At 46.7% G+C, this 21,328-nt stretch overlaps 1 protein-coding gene across 1 annotated transcript; it reads left to right on the top strand.

Annotated features, from left to right (window-relative positions):
- Nucleotides 1-35: 35 nt before the first annotated feature.
- Nucleotides 36-21,328, top strand: SYT8 (synaptotagmin 8). The gene is made up of 9 exons (XM_030560592.1): nt 36-252; nt 10,717-10,848; nt 12,878-13,035; nt 13,945-14,040; nt 14,511-14,678; nt 15,995-16,162; nt 17,203-17,320; nt 18,430-18,563; nt 19,614-21,328. Exons 2-9 carry the CDS (start codon nt 10,734-10,736, stop codon nt 19,845-19,847), a joined length of 1,191 nt encoding a protein of 396 aa, XP_030416452.1. The 5' UTR covers nt 36-252; nt 10,717-10,733; the 3' UTR covers nt 19,848-21,328.

The following is a 21,328-nucleotide window of genomic DNA, read 5'->3' as shown; positions in this document are numbered from 1 at the left end:
GGGCTTCCTAGAGCCTTTCCAATCGGTCTGGTTTCTCAGCTCGCAAAGAAGAATTTCCTGTTTGGGCTACACTGTACAGAAACACAGTGATCCCTGCTGTGAGCCACCAGCTCCGTGTGCTGAGCTGAGGGCTAATGGGCCCCACAACAATGGGTCCTTTTCAGATTCTGAGGTAGGAAGAAGAATCAATATACCCAGAAGAAGGGCTCAGCTGCTGCTAAGGTGGGAAAAAGGGAGGCTGGAAACAAAGAGGTAAGTGGTTTCCTTCCCCTTATATAGCCCCTACCTGCTTATCTGATACAAAATTACTGGCCAAATTCCACTCTGTGTGCAACCCCATTGACTCCTATAGGAGCTGTAACCTAGATCCCAGTCTGCCCTCAAGCTCACTCTCTGTATCTCTCTCCTGGGAAATCCCAGAATGAAGCCAAGCTTTATTCCATTCAATCAGCTTAGTGCCCCATAGCTTGGGTATATTCATTCTTGTGCACAGCATTCATTTCCTGTGCATTAGGGGACAGGTGGATGGGCTTGTTTGCAGAATGTTAAGCATTCAATGGCTGGTGGGCAAGAATGGATTTTTGCTAGTTCCAGCTCTATTGTTTACTGCAGTCACCCATAGGATAAGCAGAATTGTTCATTATCCAACTTTGGTGGTCAGAATAAAGGTATTTCCTGTATATTTATTCTGTCTCCAATCAAATGCACTGCAAAGCAAATAGTACTATTGTACAACGATGATGTAGCACCTTCCATCGTGATGGGACCCAAAGTTCTTTACAGACAATATACATACAGCTCTGTTGAAATGCAGCCATCTCGCCGACTGGTAGGCCAATAACTATTTAGCATGCAGCATACTTAGCCTGATGGAGTTGAGGGGAGAGGAGATTTGGGGAAAGGAAATCAGTTCCATGCTTGACTTCCATGCAAACTATTGAGGGAAGTTGTATAAAGTATAGTATAAAGTTGGCCATTTGAGGAAAGATTTCAGCAATATGTGCTATGACATGACCTTTTATGTGCCACTGCATATTTTATATATCATGGGGCCAGATCCTGCCCGGGCATAAATCAGCATAGCTACAGATTAGAACTACCCCATTTTTCACCAGCTGATAATCTGGCCTTTGAATGCAAAGATTCTGGACCAGATCCTTGGGCGGACCCATAATACACACAGCCCAACTCAGGGAGAGTGAAAGCGGGTGAAGGCTTCCATAAGAGCAAGCTACAGCAGTTTGAAGATTGCTTTGATTTACACCATCTACCCATGGTGCTAAAGGGCCATTCCAGCAGCTGGGGATCACCATGGGATAGGGACAGTGGGACTATGCCCCCTTTTCCACATGACCAGAAGTGAGGGCAGTGTATGAATTGTTACGGCAACTTGCCCCCTGAAGATCCCCTGTAGACAATAGAAGTGTTCAAGTAACCAGTTAAGCTAGCTTTAGGGCTGCTTTGAACTGCCAGAGCAGCACAAATCAGCTGGAAGGTGCAGAAGACCTGTCTATGGAGGACCTGTCTATGGAGAATGAAAACCCATAGGGGGCTTCTATTTGCTAGTCTTGCAGTGGGATCTACTTCATTATATCATGGCAGGAAGCAACCTGTTCAAATCAGAGAAAATCCAACAGATACTCTTTAGTTACTAGTACAAACTTGGCTATTAATGCCTAATAAAGCATTTATTCCACATCATTCCCTAAATTTTCTCTGTGAATGCTCCACAAACAAATAGTGATTTTCTCCAGTTTATTTGTTACCAAAGTTATTCACTGAATAATGTCTCCAAAGAATTCTTATTCTGGAGTCTGGTCATGAGCAGTTTTATTGCAAGTATTCAATCTTCAAATTCATACTTCTCTGACAGGACACATGGTACTTTCCTGTTACCTGCTTAGATTCATGGGCTGAGATTTTGTGGGTGTGGGCATGTAGTGGTGTTGCCCCCAAACTGTATACCAGAGGTTTCAAACTGTGGGGCATGCCCTCTCTGCGGGGGATGTGTGTTGGGGTGGGAACAGAAGAATGTTTGGAGTAGGGGAGTGGCGACGCCAGGTGGCTCAGGCCAGCTCTGCATGGTAGGGCTGCCCGAGCTGGCCAGCCCCACATAGCAGAGCTTGGGGAGAGAGTGCCACCTCCACCCTGACTCGCTCATTAAATACACTGTAATTTAAATACCACTAAACTGGTAAATCTGGAAGTTAGACCTATACCTATTATTAATAGTAGTAAGCCCCCTGCCCTCCCAAATATAGGAATCATACTATGCCTACGCTCGGATTGTACTGTACAAATGCACATGACTGTGAATTCTTAGTTTGACTTCAGTAAATATTCTTCAATTTTTTGCTTAACATTCCCTGTTTCACCAGAAACTTTGCCAGGATCATAACTGTTAATTATTTGTATTAGAGTAGCTCTGAGATAGAGACCCTATAAAGGTAGGTGCTGTACAAGTACATACGAGGCAGACCCTGTGCCAAAGAGCTTACAATCTAATAGACAAGTCAGACAACATGTGGGAGAAAGAGAGAATGATTGTCTCTGTTACAGACTGGGACCTGAGACTGAGGCAGATTGAATGACTTGTTCAAGGTCACACAGGAGATCTGTGGCAGAGAGGAGAACTGAACCAAGATATCCTGGGTCACCATCCAGTGCCTGAAATACAAGACCCCCAGGAAACTCATTTCTTAGACTATTAATGGAAAATAAACACAGAAAAGCCTGCAGCGTTAGCTGAAATGAGTGCAAACAGTTGAGAAAATATTGGCAAAAATTTTTCAGTATTCACTCATTTTTAGTTACTAGCCAGTCAAAAACTCTCTTTATTTATTTGCTTGTGTAGTTATGGGGGAAAAGAATCTTCCTTGATGGGCTGATGTTTGCTTGCTCCTTCTTGTTCACCTGACTGGATAGGTTATCAGATATTTACCCTGGACCAGCCCCTCAGCTGATGTAAATCAGCATAGCTCTCTGGCGAGCCATTGAAAAGCTACTGATTTACACCAGCTGAGGATCTGGTTTAGTATATATTTGCACCAATACCAATATTGCACTGTCCAATCTCTAAATCTCTTTGGAACTCAACTTTGTTGGGGGGAGAGCAGTCCATCCCCATCAAAATCTCAGAGCTAACTGCACCTGCACTTCTTGTGGGTCCTCCCCTGCTATATTAATAGATATGAAAGACCCCTCTAATGTGAACCTACAATCTACCAAGATGGCTTGGGTATAAAAAGCTCTGGCACCATCACCAGTGATCCATATTGCACAGCTTTCTGCATCCTTCCACCGTGACCACTGTCTTCCACACAACCAACCTAAACTGGAACAACTGTAGCTCAAGTGAACACTTCCAACTGGGTAGAAGCTTCTCCCATCCCCAAAGATCCTCCCATACAAACAAGCCAGGATGGAAGGGCCTGCAGCTGCCTTATAAAGCTCAGAGATTTATCCCTACTCTGTACCAGAACAACAGAACACCTCCTGCTCTGTACTAAATTTCTCCTACTGAAAGGGTATTGCAGTATAACATACTAGGGCAGGATATTTCTTACACCTAATAGCAGTAACTGGGACTGAAGTCAGTGGCAGTTGCTCAGATGCAGTGGAAGAAGAATGGGGCCCTGGGATTTGAAGCATAAAGAGGGAGCAGAGAAGTAAAAAGTAGCTAAAATGTCTTGCTTCTCAGTTCTTCCTTCTTGAGGGGAAATTGAGAAAGCTGAACAGCTCTGCTAATGCACCAGGGCTAATCCCTGCCCCATTACACACACAGATTGACCACATGCGACTTGCTGTTTTTGATTGAGCTTAAGCCTCAGAAAATCAACCTGGTATCCTACCTATCAAACACAAGACAGCCCATCACTGGCTTTCTATATATAGGGACAGGCCTTCGGCTGTGCTAATTAGCAGAGCACCATCGAAGGGAATGTTGATGGGCTGACACCAATTAAGGAGCTGTCCCTGTATATAAAAGTCAGCCTCTCTCCACTCATGTCAGTAGTGCTATGCTAATTGACACCAGTAGAGGAGCCAGCCCAGAATGTTAATAGAGCCCTTGGGTTACAGAAGGTGTTGGGAGGAGAATAGCACCAGAAACGAATTTTCTGCAATGTTAAGTAATTAGGTGCCTGGAGAGACTTCCTGGGGAGGTGGCCTTGGGACACTAATCTCTGACCTTTAACAACACCCAGTAAAGCAGGAGCATTGCCAGGAAATTAACAGGCAGTGGAAAGGAGCTGCTGCGGACACCTGGCTCCCACCTTTGTGTTGTGTACACACCCACACATTAATCTGCGACAGGCGCACACCCATTCTCGGTCTGAACGTCACTCCAGGGTGTGTAGCCAGGCATACATGTTGCATTTGTGGCAGATGAAGTGTGCTCCTGAGAAGAAAGCTGTCCTGGGCCTGGAGGAGTTGTGTGCTAGAGAAGGAAAGGTGAAAAAGGATAACAGGGGAGCCAACAAGTTTCCCATGCAGCCCTGCCCCTGAATCTCAGTATTGTCCTGCAGCTAACACGTCAGAACGTCTGTGGCACTTTTAGAATGAGCAGGGGGGTTAGTCCTTGCTGTCCTAACCAAATCCCCTTGTGGTTTCAGTTGGATACATTGTTCGTCACCTCCTATCCTAAACTGTTGTGTAGTTGTTGTGTAGTGTTGTTGTGTGCTGTTTAGCAGCTGCCGTATTTCCACCCCAGAGGTGGAGGATGAGATCCTTTAGCTCCCTCAAAGGAGTGTTTGAGCTAATTTTATGTCGTACTTTAAGATCTGGTGAAAGATGACACAGAAGTATCTGTGGGCTTTCCCTTCTCTTACTTTATTGTTTTCTGCCGTTGAGCCCCAGCCATTTGAGCGTGGGTTTTCCTTCCTTCCTTCCTTCCCATTTCTAAGGCTCCTGCCAATAAACAGTTAGTCTGCCTGGTGAACATAGCAGTGCATTGATGCAGACCATGAGCTTGATTCTCATATACACTCAGGCCCTTTTAAACCACTCTGGGAGTGATGTAATGTGCTCTGACTTTAAGGCCCCGTTTTGCTGCCAGAGCAATATAGGAGGGGCTACAGTATAAATGAGAATCAGGCCCCATGTGTGTGTGTATAAAGCATGTGTGTGCATTTGTAGCTATCCATCACATGTGTGAATGTATTTGTAAGTGTATGTCTATATTGGTGTGTGCTTGTGTGACACTAGTCAATTGTCTATTTTTAATACATACATGTGTACATTCGTATATGCAATATGTGCATACGTATGTATGTCCGCGTGGGTGCATGTTTACACCTAGAGTAAGAATCTCTGAGTCTTTGATCACATGCCTATCCTTGTGCATGCTGGCATTTGTGTGTGCCTGTTTGTGCATTTGTATGTGCTTGGACTGGGTACTATGAATTTGATCAAATCCACATCATTCAGTGCAGTGGGACATTTTTCCTGATGCTCTGTTCTGGATGCCAGTGGAAAGTTATGACTGTTTGTTTGCCATAGTTATCTTGAGGGCGTGGCACATGCCAAAGATCCATTTGTTCCATGTTTATATGAGGAACCAGCTTATTGTCCCACAACTTGTATATTCCTGGGGTTAGATTGTAACTCAAGAACACAGCCCTGAGCAAGGGGTGAGGCCAAAGCTGCATCAACCAGGGAGTAGCCCCAACAGACATTTTGCCTCAGAGACTCCCCTTTGAGTCCCAATGCTTCTTTCTTGCTCTCCTGGAGTAGGAATTTACGTTACCATCAGTAAAGTCATACTTACACAAAGCTGGCTCAATGAGTAGGGAGTTGGAGCCAAGGTTATGCTTGTTCCTCACCCATTCCTTGCTCATTTGCTCCACAGAGGGAGTAGGCAGGCAAATAACCTTGCTTACTACTACATGCCTATAACAATCTTGGGGTTCATTAAATAACAAGCCAGTGAATGAGAAGGGAATAACACTTAATAAAACAAACTGGAGAGCTTCTGTAGTGAGCTGCGGCCCAAAGCCATGTGGTCCCCACCACCCTCCCCAGGGACATCTCCGAATTCCCACACTCACAACACTGTCCCTTATGAGAGAACAACTCCAAATCACAGTCTTTCATAAACATATCTCTACAATACCTGGACCCTGTATCTTGCTGCCTTAGGCATTGGGGTGTAAGTGGCATTTTTGTTCCCACGTCTGGGTGCATGGTCTGAGCCAAAGTCCAGAAATTTGGGCATCACTGTAGAAGTCTATTATGCAACAAAGGCAGTAGAAATTCCTGCACTGGCTTTCTTAAATTAAGTGTGAATGGGAATATGTTTCTAATGGGACAGTTTACACACAGATTTCAGGGGGGAAGTGTACACAATTAGAAACCCAATGTTCTTTACCTGGGCTACTGAACACATATTGGATTATAAAAAGTGCAAGACCATTAAAAATCTAATTCGCTTTGCACTATTTTTATGGATTCTCTTTTTGCATTTCATGAAGCTTGGAGGCACAACTGCACAGGTTACTTTCACTTTTGTTTATAATTTTCACTTCCTGGTTCAAGGCAGTAGCAGCTGGTTAGGGTTGCTGTCACTGCAGGGGAATATTTAAATTAAAGAGTTTTTTCACTGAAGTTAAAACAAAATTAATTGAAGTATTTTCTAATGGCTGCTTTGGAGTAATTTTACTTCAGACAAATGTGTGCTCAGAACTCTGAAATGCCTTTCTTCAGCACTGAATAGAGTCCATTCTTTGTTCTGCCTGCCTGATGTTTGGAAATTTACATGGAATTTTCAAAAGTGCTCAGTGTTAGCAGAACTCTGATCTCAGTTGGGGCCTCTAGGTACTACTATACTGCAAGTTATACTAGCCTTGAATTTAATTAAATCGTTAGCTGAGGTTTGTGAATCACTTTGCAAACACAAAGCTCTGTGTACATTTATTACTGTTATGAAACATTCTCAACAAAACTCAGCCAAGGGAAGTTTCTCTTTAGGAATATTCTCTGCCCATGACTTGTCTCTTTGCTGAGTGGCAGCGTGGCAGGCAATATACACTTGCATTTTCTCATTAAATGCAGACATGGTCACATTCAGCAAGTGGCTGCTGGGAGCCAAGGTAAACAGGCACATACTTTGCAGTGTCCATCACATCATTCTGGCCTGCCATTTATTAATATTATTCCAGGGAGGAGATCCACACACCTGGCTTTGATTATTGACTGGCCAGCACCCAACACATTCATGGACGGGTGTTGCCCACTTTTGCTTGGGGGAAGGGCCTTGTTTATTGTAATTGTGTAAACATTCCTAGTAATAATACTAATAACACCTAGAGCTTTTCAGCAGCAGATCTCAAAGCACTTTACAAAGGTCAGAATCATTATCCCCTTTTACAGATGGCAAAACTGAGGCCCAGAGGTGAAGTGACTTGCCCAAGGTCACCCAGCAGGGCAGTAGCAGAGCCAGGAATAGATCAGGTCTCCTGACTCCCAGTCCAGTGCTCCATCCACTAGCACACACTGCCTCCTGCTGAAGTCCCTACTAAGGGCTTCTGATTGCTGACTCACTATCACAGCAATTTTTCCTTTTGCTTCCTACTCAGCCAACATTAGGCCAGATTGTGACCCCTTTGCGCACAAGGCTGAGCTATTATTCATGGTTACCCCCAGGGGAGACAATACAGTCAAATAGCTATTGCACTGGCCCAGGACACAGGAGAGGTGTGTCACTTTTCTTCTCTGTGCTTCTGTTTCGCCCATTCTTTGTCTGTCTTGTCTATTTAGACTGTAAGGTCTTTGGGCTTGGGACTGTCTCTCAGTATGTGTATGTAAAACACCTAGCACAACAAGGCGTTGATCTTGGTGGCATCCCTTGGTGCTATAATCCTATAAATAATTGAAGTCAATGGGACGAGTTGTGAGAGTTACTGTTCAGCTGAGTAATGGGGCCTGGCCCATTGTTAGCACCCTCACATACACACGTCCCAAATCTCTCTTCTCCTTGTTGATTCATTTAATAATAAATCTCTTCCTGTTAATTCTGGAAAAAAGGCTGATGTGTGGTTCCTGGTGTGACAAAGTTCCTCCTTTACCTTGGTGGGTCCTGTGCTTATTGGCAGAATTGCTCACCTCAGTGATCTTCCCCTCTGGTGGAACCCACAGTCTGGGTCAACTCCTCCTGTGCCTGATCAGGAGTTGGGAGGTTTGGGGGAAACCCAGGCCCACCCTCTACTCCAGGTTCCAGCCCAGGGCCCTGTGGATTGCAGCTATCTATAGAGTCTCTTGTAACAGCTGCAAAGCAGCTACAACTCCCTGGACTACTTCCCCATGGCCTCCTCCAAACACCACCTTTATCCTCACCACAGGACCTTCCTCAGTGTCTGATAATGCTTGTCTGATAACTCCTCAATCCTCCAGCAGCACACCCTCTATCTCAGCTCCTTGCGCCTCTTGCTCCCAGCTCCTCTCACACACAGTTCCTCTCCTCTGACTCCTCCCCACCTGACTGGAGTGAGCTCCTTTTTAAACGCAGGTGCCCTGATTAGCCTGCCTTGATTGGCTGCAGGTGTTCTAATCAAAGTAGCTCTCTCTACTGCCTTCTAGAAAGATCTTAATTGGTCCCAGGTGCCTTGATTAACCTGGAGCAACTGCCATTTGGTTACCATGGTACTAGGGATTTGTTTAGCCTGGGGCTAACATACCTGTTCCTCAGTAGTTTACTGTAGGCATCTGGCCGTGCCCCATCACACTGGACATTCATGGATGACATGATTCTCCTTTCTTTCCACCTGCCATGCTGTAATGTCCCACTGGCCATATGACTGTGTCTCCACGCTGGTGGGTGCCAGATGCAATGCTCTCATAGAGCCACGTTAATGCAGTCACGGCCTGGGGATTAAGGGTCCAATACTTGATGCCATGGTGCATGTCTATAAAGGTAATGAGATGCTAACCCAGTGCTAGAGGCTATGATTAACATAGTGGAGGCAAAGATGCTGTCATGTCTCAGGGCTGGAGGCTCCTAGATCCTGCACAGCATCATAACGAAGATGGTGTACTAGGATGCAGTTCTTAGTGTCTCGTATTCTCCAAGTTTACTAACGTGCTGTGGTTTCAGTTGGACACTGTGTTCTCCACTTCCTGTGCTCAACTGCAGTGTTGAGTTGCAGCCTGCTTCTAATCCTCTTTTACTTTCCACCTCAGAGGGGGTTGCATTTCAGTGAGTGAAAACAGAGGTCTGTCTGTGTGGTTTGTAACACCTCCCAAGCATGTTGGAATCTTTAGGGACATATGGGTGCACTATAAATGCAAGGGGCCCATGATTCTGTATGCAGAGTTGGGCAATCCATGCACGGATCACTGACTTTCCACTATCTCCCCCTCCATTGCTTCATGTGGATACTCATTTGCCCCATGAACAGAATTCAGGAGCTGGGCTGGGGAAGGAAGAGAACGGAGCAGAAGAGAAACTGCTCTCTCTGCCATCATCTATTACCTTCTGCGGTTCCCCTCTGAGGCTGCTACTGAGCAAGGGGATCCAGCCAATGCAAGCGCAACTCCTGCTCCAGCCATGCTGCCCCAGGGAGAGGTCAGTGCCAAATGGCTCCTGTTTCTGTGGAGAAGGAAGTTCCTTTCCTCCTGGATCCTTGACATTTGTAGTGTTGGGAGGAAGCATAACTCCTACACCTCCAGTTCCTCAAATCTCTCCCACCTGAGGCAATGGCTGCAGGTAAGCGCCATGAGTGTAAGTGGAGCTTTCATCCTCCCTGTCCCTTTCCCAGAAGTTTCTCTCTAGGAGGAGACAGTCACATTACATAGAATCATAGTCTTTCTCAAATAGGAGGCATTTATTAAACAAAAGCACAGATGACAGACAGAATCAAACAGACTTCCGCATAGCTTGGGTACCAACTTTATCTCTGGGCTGGTCTACATTGGGTGGGAATCGATCTAAGATATGCAACTTCAGCTTCGTGAATAGCGTAGCTGAAGTCAAAGTATCTTAGATCAAGTTACCTACCGTCCTCACGGTGCGGGATCGACGTCCGCAGCTCCCCATGTCGACTCTGCTCCTGCCGTTTGCGTTGGTGGAGTTCCGGAGTCGACAGGATTGTGTTCGGGGATTGATATATCGCGTCTAGATGAGATGCGATATATCGATCCCTGAGAAATCGATTGCTACCCACCAATACGGCTGGTAGTGAAGACGTACCCTCTTCTGTTGCTTATCAGGGACTACAACCTGCCTGGGGGCTGGTCTACACTGGGGGGGAGTGATCTAAGATACACATCTGCAGCTACATGAATAGCGTAGCTGAAGTCAAAGTATCTTAGATCGATTTACCTGTCGTCCTCACTGCGCGGGATCGACATCCGCGGCTCCCCCTGTCGACTCCGCTACCACTGTTTGCGCTGGTGAAGTTCCGGAGTCGACGGGAGTGCTTTCGGGGATCGATATATCGCATCTAGATGAGACGCGATATATCGATCCCCGAGAAATCGATCGCTGCCCGCCAATATGGCGGGTAGTCTAGACGTACCCTGGAATTCTGTCCAGCACACAGAGACGCCTAGTGGTTGAATATTATAATGCAAATTATCACATTATTGCAGAGGAGATCTGGTCCATATTTTACTATGTTTGTTTCATGTTTTATTTGTATTTACTTTTACTGGAGTCCGGGATTGAAGAGACAAACAGTGCGAAGGAAATTAATTTCCCATTTATCGTGTTTGTTTCTTCAGGTCACCCACACCTACTCATGGCTAACAAAATGAGTTCAAACAGCACTACTGCCCCCAGTGCCCTCATGACGACCGCTGCTCTGACTACTGCCAAGCCTGGCTTCATCGATGGCATTATTAACAAAATACCTTGTGAGTAAATTAAAGGTGGCAGAGTGGGCACAAGTGTTGGGTTCATCAGGGATTAATTTATTTGCTGAATTCATCGTGAGTCAACCACGCTTCCTCTTGGACTTACCCTTGATCTCACAGATGGCTGCCACCAGCCAAAGCTCCATGGCTGCCACCATAAGCTTTAAAGCCCTCAGCTCCCCCGAACCTCTGCCACCATAAGCTTTAAAGCCCTCAGCTCCCCCGAACCTCTGCAGCAGCCAGGGAGAGACGAAGGTTTACGCTGCAGACTGAGGACACTGCTCCTGGCCTCAGAGTCTAGTGGTCCCTTCTCCCAACCAACTCCTTAGTCTTTTTCACCCCTCCAGCTCCACTTCATGGTGATCTGAAGTGAAAACTCAAAAACAGGATGGCTTGATGTGATGACTCTGTCCTAAGGACCAAGTTCAAATGGGGGTTTCCTTAGCCACTGGGCACCTTAGAAAGAGCAATGAAGAAAGGGAGAATTTAGGAAATGATGATAGAGCCACCTAGTGGCACCACACTTTAAGGTTGTGTTCAGCTGTACAGCATAAGCGTGGCGCCAGGGCCTTGGCCAGGGCAGGGCTTGAACTTCTGTGGCCTGATTCCTGGGTTGTGCTGCACTCCAGTGGCAGTTTCTGATAGATTTTTAAAATTTAGGTTGCTGTTAACCCCACTAAATCTAAAAATGATCCGTACAATCAGCATAGTGTTTATTTTGGGGTGGCAGGAGGAGGTGTTTAGCTGGATGTTTCTATAGAAAGATCAGCCAGGAAAGAGTGAACAATGCGGCCATGGAAACTGGTATCTTTAGGTTTCAGACTTAAAAGCCTAGTGAGATGAACACAGTGGTTCATGGCTGTCAGAGAGTGATTGTTCCAGGCTGTCTCCGGACTCCTGGAGGCAATAGCGCAGCTGTTACATCCGGTTATGTTCTGTACCTTTAGTTTTTTCAGCCATGAACATTTCTTTTTCCAAAGTGAAAGTTTGTATTTTGCAGCAAATTCCTGCATTAAGGGAGTGAACTCCCAGGCCAGTCCCATTGCTGCAGAACTGCAGGCGAAATTTGACCATGAGTACAAGAGCTTAGCAAAACTGATCTTTAGAACAAATATAGCTTAGCTGGGAGCCCACATATTAACCTCTAAATAACTACAAATTCCCCCAGCTACAATGCTGGTTCTGTCATGCTGACCTACACTGATTATTCAGACAGAGGCATCTCTGCCACATCATTTAATGATGGCTGGGAACATAGCATGTGCCACTGCTGGATCTGATATTCACAACCCCTTTATTATAGATTGTGTATATCATAGAATATCAGGGTTGAAAGAGACCTCAGGAAGTCATCCAGTCCAACCCCCAGATAGATTTTTGCCCCAGATTCCTAAGTGGCCCCCTTAGAGATTGAGCTCCTAACCCTGGGTTTAGCAGGCTAATGCTCAAACCACTGAGCTATCCCTCCCCCATTTTACTCCTGCTTGTTCTCTCCCAAGCCCATGATGATCAGGAAGCAAGTAAAGGAACCTGCCGGGATATAAGCAGGTGGGATTTAAAGGACATGGCAGTGTTTGTGCAGGATGTGACACTCAATCCATCTCCATGGGGTTATTCTCCCCCTCCGCACCTCGACAGCTAGGGATCTTAGGCACAGAGGCGATAAGGCCAGACTTTTCAGGTGGGTGTGCCAAGCATTAGACAATTCATTAATCCATATTCCAGCACATCAGTCACAGTGGCCTCATTTTCAGAAGTGCTGATCACACACAGCTCTGAGTTAGTTCGGGGGAATTGCAAATGCTCAACATCTCTGAAAATCTGACCACTTTTATTTAGATGCCTAAATGTGGATGTAGGTGCCTAAAGTCCACCATTTGGTCCTTAACTGATTTGCCCAGGGCTCAGATGATAACTCAGGAGTCCTGATAACATTCTCTCCCTAGAAACAGGTATTATCTAGACAGGCATGCCATTAAAAAGTGATCTAACCCCATTTTCTCTCTTTGTTTCCAAAACGGTGCAACAGTACCCAAATGGGCTCTCATTGCCATCGCAGTCGCGGCAGGCCTTCTCCTCATCCTCTTCCTCATTTGCATCATCAAGTGCTGCTGTTGCAAGAAGAAGCACAAGAAGAAGGAGAAACTCAACTTGCAAAACATCAATGGCTCCACCACTGCCAGTCTGGTATGCTCCTCCTGTTGTACCTCCTCTGCCTTACTCCACAGCTGGTAGATGCATTCAGAAGCAGCAGCATGTTCTAGTGAGCTGAGCAACAAGGCTGGAGAGCCAAGAACTTATGGGTTTTGCCATGGAATCATAGAATATCAGGGTTGGAAGGGACCTCAGGAAGTCATCTAGTCTAACCCCCTGCAAAGCAGGACCGATCACTAACTGGGGCAGCTTCTGTTCAGAAATGACTTCAAGCTAAATTAGCAATGTGCGCTGCAGGCCAGAATGAGGATGGTTTAGCACAGATGTTTATGGAGAATTTCCCCAGCACCTGCCTGTCTGATGACTGTATGGTTCTAGTTAGTGCTATGAGTTACCCATTTTCACGAGCTCCAAACAGAGGAAACAGAGGAAGAAAAACAAAAGTACATGATGCAGTCTGTCTTTGAGCCTGGGAGCAGCCAGCATAAGAGAGATCTATGTGTAGTGTGGCAGAATAAGACGTACCAGCGTCCCTTTTTGGACTACTGGGGCTTATTGATGGAGCCTTGCATAATCCTGAGGCTGTCCTGATTTTTGTTTGCTTGGTTCACTTCAATGTGGCCGGTCTTCAGACTCATATTCGCAGAATGTAATAGGGATCTTTACATCATTTGTCACAATCTAAACATGACTTTAAAACAGTGATCTCCAGGACTGCACTACACTGCTGTACAGTGTAATGAGCTTGGGGTTCACTCTTATCTGCTCAGGAAGGAGCAAGCAGCTTGGGCTGACAGCATCATCTCTGGAATATGGTGACATGGTTAGAGAACTGCATTGTTGCCCCTCGTCTCCAGCCATGGAGAAATCCCAACGATTCCAGTCTTGAACCTTCATGAGCATTGTTATCTTGGAAGACATTCTGCTGTTTTCTTGATGTAGGTCCAGCCAGACATGGAAGATTTGGAGTCCGGACTGGAGAACGAGAAGCGAGGAAGGCTTCAGTATTCCCTGGAGTATAACTTCCGTAGCCAGGAGGTAGGACTCGCTACGCCAGGGTGAGCTACTAGTACTGAAGGAAGTGGCAGGAAATGCGTTTTTCTTGCATTGTCAGATTCTTCTCCTTCATAGCATTCCAAACCCTTTCCTTTCAGAGCCAGCTCTGCACCTTTTCCCCTTGCCCATCACATTTTCCACCCCCACACCAGCCAGCCAGCATCCTGATCCTCTGCTGTGCACACAGCTCCAGTTCCTCCCCTAAACCTGTGGGCACAGCTGCAGATACTAAGTAGGTCCTAGCCCGCCAGTTGGCCATCAGGGTCCCTTCTGCCTTCATAGCTACTGATCCATAACAGCACCTCCAACATTGCTTTCTACAACAAGCACCTGACCATGCTTTTCTGTGTCCAGTTGCAACAGACTTTGCCTACAGTCACCTGGAAGGCTGCAAAGCTGAACCAGCTCTCTCTCCTTACATGGAATAACCTTTTGCTGTTGATATTTTTCAGATGAAGGTTGGAGTGAAGCAGGCGGCAGATTTAAAGGCCATGGACAGTGGGGGGACCTCTGACCCATATGTTATTGTCTACTTAACATCTGATATGAGGAAGAAGTATGAAAGCAAGGTTTACAGGAAGACACTGAACCCTGTCTTCAATGAGACCTTCACCTTCCAGGTGAGAAACACTCTCAGCTACTTCCTCTCATCCAGATTGCTGCTGTAAATTGCTCTTGACTCACTGCTTGTGAGCTGAAAGCAGACGTCAAATAGCTAGTGCTGATCCTGCACAGCGCAGATAAAGAGTGTGGCATGTACGAAAGCAAGGCAAACAGGTGAGCAAGAGGAGGACATGATCCTATTAGTGAGAGCACTGCTGCGCGTCCAACAAAATCCTCCTGCTTTGTGGCAGGAGTAAGGCCAAGGAGGAGAGACGCAGAAGATGGATGTGTCCTCAGGCCCACCCATTCTTACCCACATATCCCCTTTTATGCCCTGGATTCTTGAGAATAAAGAAACAGGGTCTGAGATTTTCTTACATTCATACTTACACCTTTTCACCATCACAAGGCGGCTCTGTCACTACCCAGTGTGCCACACTGCCTGGCCTGTTTCTTGCTCTTTTAACTACCAACACACACCAGATTGTTACCCTTTTACCATGTGGCTATTTATTTTTCACTTACACAGTATGACAGAATGCATTGCAGGCTTATGCAGTGGGAGGAGACTTCTACACGGCCATCTCTCCTCAGCTCAGGCTCACCCTCTGAACTTCCTCCAGCTCCTGTTCCTCCCACTTACATCTTCCCCATTACTCAGCCAAATTGCCTCTTTAGCCCAGCAATTACCAGCCAAGGTTCATTAATCCCCAGCAGAAACTGACAAATTGGCTTTAAGGAAGCCTACACTCATCCCAGTGCTGCAGCAACCAGGGTGCTACTAATAGTGCCCTGTCACACTCCCCTCCATTGCCCCCCCGAATCCCTCACTCATGTGTGTGCTGCAGCACAATCAATTTGCTCTCCCTGTTGTGCAGCACCATACACACACACCTGCAGGAGTAAAGCGTTGGTCTCCTGCACAAACACTGCTGTGTCCTGCCAGTTTCTTCTGCTGAGTCTGAGTGGGAAACGGGGACTTGCCACCTCTCATTGGTCCCTCCTGCAAATGATCCCGGTAACAAATCTTCCCTCCTTCCTTTGGTTTCCAGGACCCAGAGGTCCTTCCTGCTCAGGGCTTAGGGCTAGCAGAGCAGCTTGTTGGGAATCCTAGCACTGAATGACCATGGAGGCTGACTCTTATTCTGGGAGAGGATGAGAGCCTGCCCAAGTCCAAATGTGCCTTTAGCACAAGGGAGTGGCAATGGAGCGAGGGAAGCTCTGTTACAGGTCTGCTGCCCCAGACTCACGAGACAGAGCGCCAACAGAAGAGCACGACAGTAATATCGTTAACTCCCCCACTGCAATTCCTTTCTCCTCTCCTCCTGGGCAGATTCCCCAGGCGGAGATGTCCGAGTCCACTCTGGTGATGCAGATCTATGACTTCAACCGCTTTGCCAAACACGATATCATTGGCGAGGTCCGGCTGCCTCTGGGCGACTTCGATCTGCAGCACGTGATTGAGGAGTGGCAAGAGCTCACCGCTGCCAGTAAGATGGAGGTGAGTATGCAAGTCAAACCCTGGAGTGAGGGGAGCAGCAAGTGGGCAGAGGGAAACTGAACCAGTGGCAAAATATCTCACAGATCTTACCATGGAAATCTTGATTCCACCACTTTCACTCGTGTTGAGCAGCACCTCTCTCGTCAGCAAGTGCTTCTGCTGAAGTTCCCTGGGCTAGAACTGTTGCAACCCTTACTTAATTGCACACGGGCGCAAAGTCTGCCTGGTTGCTCAGATTTCCCCTCCACCCACAGTGAGGAGAACAGAGGCTACTCCCTCCGCGTGCCCTGCAATGAGCCAGTAAGTGAGGAAGGGATGCAGAAGGGTGAAGAGTGCTGAGATGGTTGATTACAGAAGCAGGATGGCTAAGCCAAGCAGTCAAAAGTCATGAATCAGCACCCCCCTCCCCACGCATCATGAGATTTTTCAAAATAATAAACATTGGGTTCTTTTTATTTGTCTTGCTTTTTGAGCCCTTAAGACTCACATTTTCAAGCTTTCCTCTTTAATCATGAGGCAAGAAGACTAGAACTGTACTTTTAAAAAGTTGTTTGAAAATGGAAATTCTCTTATAATGACAGAAGTCCAGGAACTGGAGTTTTAAGAAAAGCACCAAATATTATGAGACTCATGATATAAATCACAAGAATTGGCAATGTGGAATTGTTTCTGTTCTCTGGTTGGATGAAATGCTACTAACCAAAACAGTGTGAAATGCAAATGTTGAAGATGACAGTCAAATCTACAGTTCAAAATTCATGACGTGCTGGTTATTCACTGTAAATTATACCACTTATGTAATTAGAGTTACATAAAATAGTTACATAAGTTATGTAAATGAGTTCCATCAGTTATAGCATGAACTATAGTTTGTAGCCCTGGTTTTAATACTCCTAATTAACAAGTAGAAGTTTGCTATTAATTTTGTCTAGTTATAAAACTGGACAGTTTCTTGGTGTATCTGAAGATTATTTGCAAATAGACCGGGAAAAGGTAAAATTCAGTGAATATAAGATTAATTGACTTTGTGTTTCTAACAGCAAGAGCGCCTTGGGGAGATATGTTTCTCACTCCGATACGTCCCCAGCACCAGTAAGCTCACTGTGGTGATCTTGGAAGCCAAGAAGCTCAAGAGGATGGACTCAAGTGGATTATCAGGTAAAGAGGAAGGGGCCACAATGATTGTACAGTGAGGGATTCGGGAGTGTGGTGCACACAAGCAAGGACACACCATGACGCTGCATTGACAGATAAGCTCCAACTGGATAGGTTCTCCTTAGACACAGGTCTGTCTCTGCCCCAGCACAATTCAGGCTTGACTCCTTTTGCTATATGGGAGTGGAGATAAGACAGACAGAAATACAGAAGGCGCCAACGGTAAGAGTTGTGGCTTCAAATTCAGCCTCAGGTGATGAGGATGAATGAGTTTGATAGTCTAGTTCCAGTTTCCAACACTTACACCATATATTTGCAAGAGAGATAAGCGGTGAGGTAATATCTTTTATTGGATTCACTTCTGCTGATGAAAAAGGTCACCCACTTTGTCTCTCTAATATCCTAGGACCAACATGGCTACAACAACACTGCAAACATATATTTGTAACACCGTTTGGTAAAAGCTTGTACAAATAGGTAACTTCTGCATTTGTCTTCAAGAGAAGGGCTCTGGGGGCAACCCCAAACAGTTTATGTGGGCACTTTGTGTCTGTAGGTGAAAAGGGCTCAGGATAGACCTCCTTTGTGTGTATGGGGCTGAGAGCAATTCCATTCTGTGTTTAAAGGAACCCCTTAGCATATGAGGTTAGATGCCCCATGTCCTGTGCCTCTCCTTTGCGTCTACCTCTCTTCCTCATTTTGCCCCATCACAACCATTGTGAGGAGTAGAAAGGGCTGAAAGTTGGGATTCAGGTGCATTGTCAGAGCTGTGTGGAATTGCAGGAGATATCACAGATCAGGGCTGAGGCTGACTGGCTGAATTGTGGGGGAAGCCCAGGGCTGGGAAAGCAGGGGTTGCTGCAGGTCGGGACCAAGATGCACTGGTAACACCATGGGCTACAGCAGCAGTGGGCCCTCTAGGTCAGGACTGAGGTGCATTGGCAAAGCCATGCAGAGGCCAGTTCCCAGGAAAGCTAGCAGAATTCTGAATGCCAATGTTCTATGAAGCTGTTTCATGGGCAAGCTGCGGAAATCTTTGCACCAAGGGATAGCATTAATGATACTGGTTGGCCATGCCCCCCACTCCCTCCTACGTTTTCTTTGTTTCTCAGACCCCTTCGTCAAAGTGCAGCTTATCTTGAACAAGAAGAAATGGAAGAAGAAGAAGACAGGTGTGAAGAAGAGCACTTTAAGCCCCTACTTCAATGAGGCATTTAATTTTGAGGTGCCTTTCAACCAGATCCAGGTAGGTTTCCCCAGCCAGGGAGAGCATTCAGAAACAGACACCACTGCTAGCAATGAACCCAAGGTCACTGGCTGTGAAGTGGCTGCTATAACTGAGAGTACTAACAAAAAAAAATCAGTCCTGTTGGTGCCATGAGCTGCCATTGTGATGGTGACTTAGTCTTGCTCAGTTGCTCTGCCAGGCTAAGGGAAATGATGTGGTGTCTCCTACAATACAGGAGTCTCCTGCAATACAGACAGACATGGAGTTTGGAACTCAGGAAGGTGAAAGATTTGAGTGAGGAGGGCGAGTGGCTTTCAGGTGCTGCCCCATCTTGGCTGCTGTTGTCATCCTCAGAGGAAATTTTTCATTCCAGATCCAGATACTGTATTTCTCACACTTTTCTGTAGCACAGCTGGGAGCAGGGGAGTGGTCAGGAGGTAACGGAAAGGAATGGGAAGCATCTCAGAGTGGTTTCTCCCTCTCCCTGCATGACCCTCCCAGCCAAACCAGCTGAACCTCCAAGCCCTTCCCTTTCCAGGGGATAAGCATAAGCCAAATCCCAGTTCATGTTTTGTTTTCCAGAAGGGGTGGGGATGCATGCCAGTGAGTCAGTCTGTCCCATCAGCCCAACCCCAGTCATGGCTGGCTTCTTCCTCCTTTTGGACAGGGCCACTAAGCATGTAGGGTTAACAAACCCAGCTGCATCTGCTCTACAATAGCCACTTAACCCTTCCCTGACTGATTTTATACACACTCATGCAGAGGCATACATGCCTCTCCATAGGCAGCCCCAGCCAACCTGCTCAGGGGCCAGTGGTACATTTTAGGAGACAGAGAACATATCCGTCCCAGAGAGAAGGGATTAAAACATTTTACAATGGAATCCCTATGGGAAAATCACCCTTTTCTCTCTAGCCATGCTCCCTCATTTTCTTTTCCTCTGAATCCTTTTGCCTGCCCTCTTCGGCTTCCTTTTCTATCTGCCCCCTATTGTCTTTATTTTCCCTTTCCATGCAATCCCCTCCTTCCTTCTCTCTCTCACCTGTTCCATTTGTGTCTTCCCTCCAGAACATCGACTTGGTGATTTCGGTCTGGGATCATGACAAGGTGACCAAGAACCAACAGATTGGCAAGCTGTTCCTGGGCTGCAGAGCCACAGGCAACCAGCTGCGCCACTGGTCAGACATGCTGGCTAATCCCCGCCGACCCATCGCCCAGTGGCACAGCCTGCAGCCGGTAGAAGAAGTGGACAATGCCCTGCGGCTCAAATCCCACTTCAAGCTGCCTCTGCCTGGCAAATAAAGGGAGGTTTCTCTCTCTCTCTCCACTTGGGATCATAAGGAACCTGAGACAATGGGTGTGCTTGGATGGATGGTCTAGAGTGCCAAGGAAAGGCAAGAAGTGCCTGGCCTGGGAGAGTTGGGGGAATTTTGCTATGAAGAATCTGTATCAATTAGATTTGTAGCCAAAATATAAGTGAGCAAGAACCAAGTTCCCCAGCCATGTTGGGAGCTGGTCACTCATGCATATGGCACCTTAGGGTAATGACAAGAACTTTGAGAGCACCAGAACCTACAATCCATCCCCAGCATAACTATCCTCTTCGAGCCAGTGGAGGGAACTGCATGGAACAAGTCTCTGTGCTAAATTTTGGGGTTGAGAGTTGATGCAGAGACATGTGTACCCAAGGCAGGGTGGGTGGGGATCTGGAAACAGCCTGGCCTCGCGTGAGGAGGGGGATACTGGCAATGTACGGACAAATGGAGTGGGTTATTTCCACCATGTCTAGGAGAGAGAAATACATGCGACTGAAAATAATGCAATGATGACACTTCCTTTGACACAAACCTGCACAATAGCAACAACACAGTTCAATGGACTGGCACGGATGGATGGGCTGCTTCTTACTGGAAGGAGCCAGGTGGGAAGATCATCCATAATCATGTTTTACTCAGGGGGAGGGCATTCCTAGATGGAAAGACATGATGTCAAGGAGTCTGGTCCTCAAACTGAGGGGCAGAAGGACAGACTTGCAGTCAGGCATTGGAGACCTGGGTTAAATTCTCTGCTCTGCTACAGGCTTCCAGTGGACTTTAGGCATGTCACCTAGTCTCTCAATGGGAATACTAGGGCTGCCCTACTTCCTGGCGTGGGGTGGGGCAATCACTTTGACACAAAGGTCATGGGGCTATGTACCTAGTTAGACGGACCTCCTGCGAGGATCCCGTCCTCAGTTCTAGGAGCCACTTCACAGCCAGTGAGCTTGGTGTGTGTTGGTTACGGTGTGCTCTCCCTACCTGGCTGGATGCTGCTGCTGTATTTAGCATGGATTAACTCCCCGTGATTGCAGCATATAGACACTGACAGGCTCCTCTAGTACTTCTGGGCCTTTCTCTTCGTGAGAGTGAGAAGCCTGCTCTCTGTGGGAGTGCAGTGGGGCGCTCCCAACACTCTGTGGCATATTGCTTAGCACTGTGCTATTCAGTCTATAGCCCTGAGTGAAGAATGTGGCTGAGGGCTGCTTCAATGCTGTACACAAGCTTCATTATTGCTGTGGTGAGGTGGACTGTGTGGACCAGGAAGGTTGGGGGCTTGGTGGGAAATACTGAGAGGTTGGGCAGGGAAAAGCCTCCCTCAAAACATGCTGGGAAGTGGGTTCCCTCCCATGGTAGCCTCTGCTTAAAACAAAAATCAGCTGACAGAACAGCACTGGCTGGGATTTCCTACCCACACCTGAGACCCCATGTGTTGCTGGTCCTTCAGGACAGAATAGTCCCACTCCA

This window comes from Gopherus evgoodei, chromosome 4 (genome assembly GCF_007399415.2).
Source record: "Gopherus evgoodei ecotype Sinaloan lineage chromosome 4, rGopEvg1_v1.p, whole genome shotgun sequence".
Lineage (NCBI taxonomy): Eukaryota > Metazoa > Chordata > Testudines > Testudinidae > Gopherus > Gopherus evgoodei.
Note: the sequence above shows the minus strand (reverse complement) of the source record. Positions and strands in the feature narration are given on the sequence as shown.

Coding starts and splice junctions, on each gene's coding strand:
- SYT8 (XM_030560592.1), top strand. CDS start 10,734: ATGGCTAACAAAATGAGTTCAAACAGCACTACTGCCCCCAGTGCCCTC. Junction 13,036..13,944: donor GCTCCACCACTGCCAGTCTG/GTATGCTCCTCC, acceptor TTCTTGATGTAG/GTCCAGCCAGACATGGAAGA. Junction 14,041..14,510: donor ATAACTTCCGTAGCCAGGAG/GTAGGACTCGCT, acceptor GATATTTTTCAG/ATGAAGGTTGGAGTGAAGCA.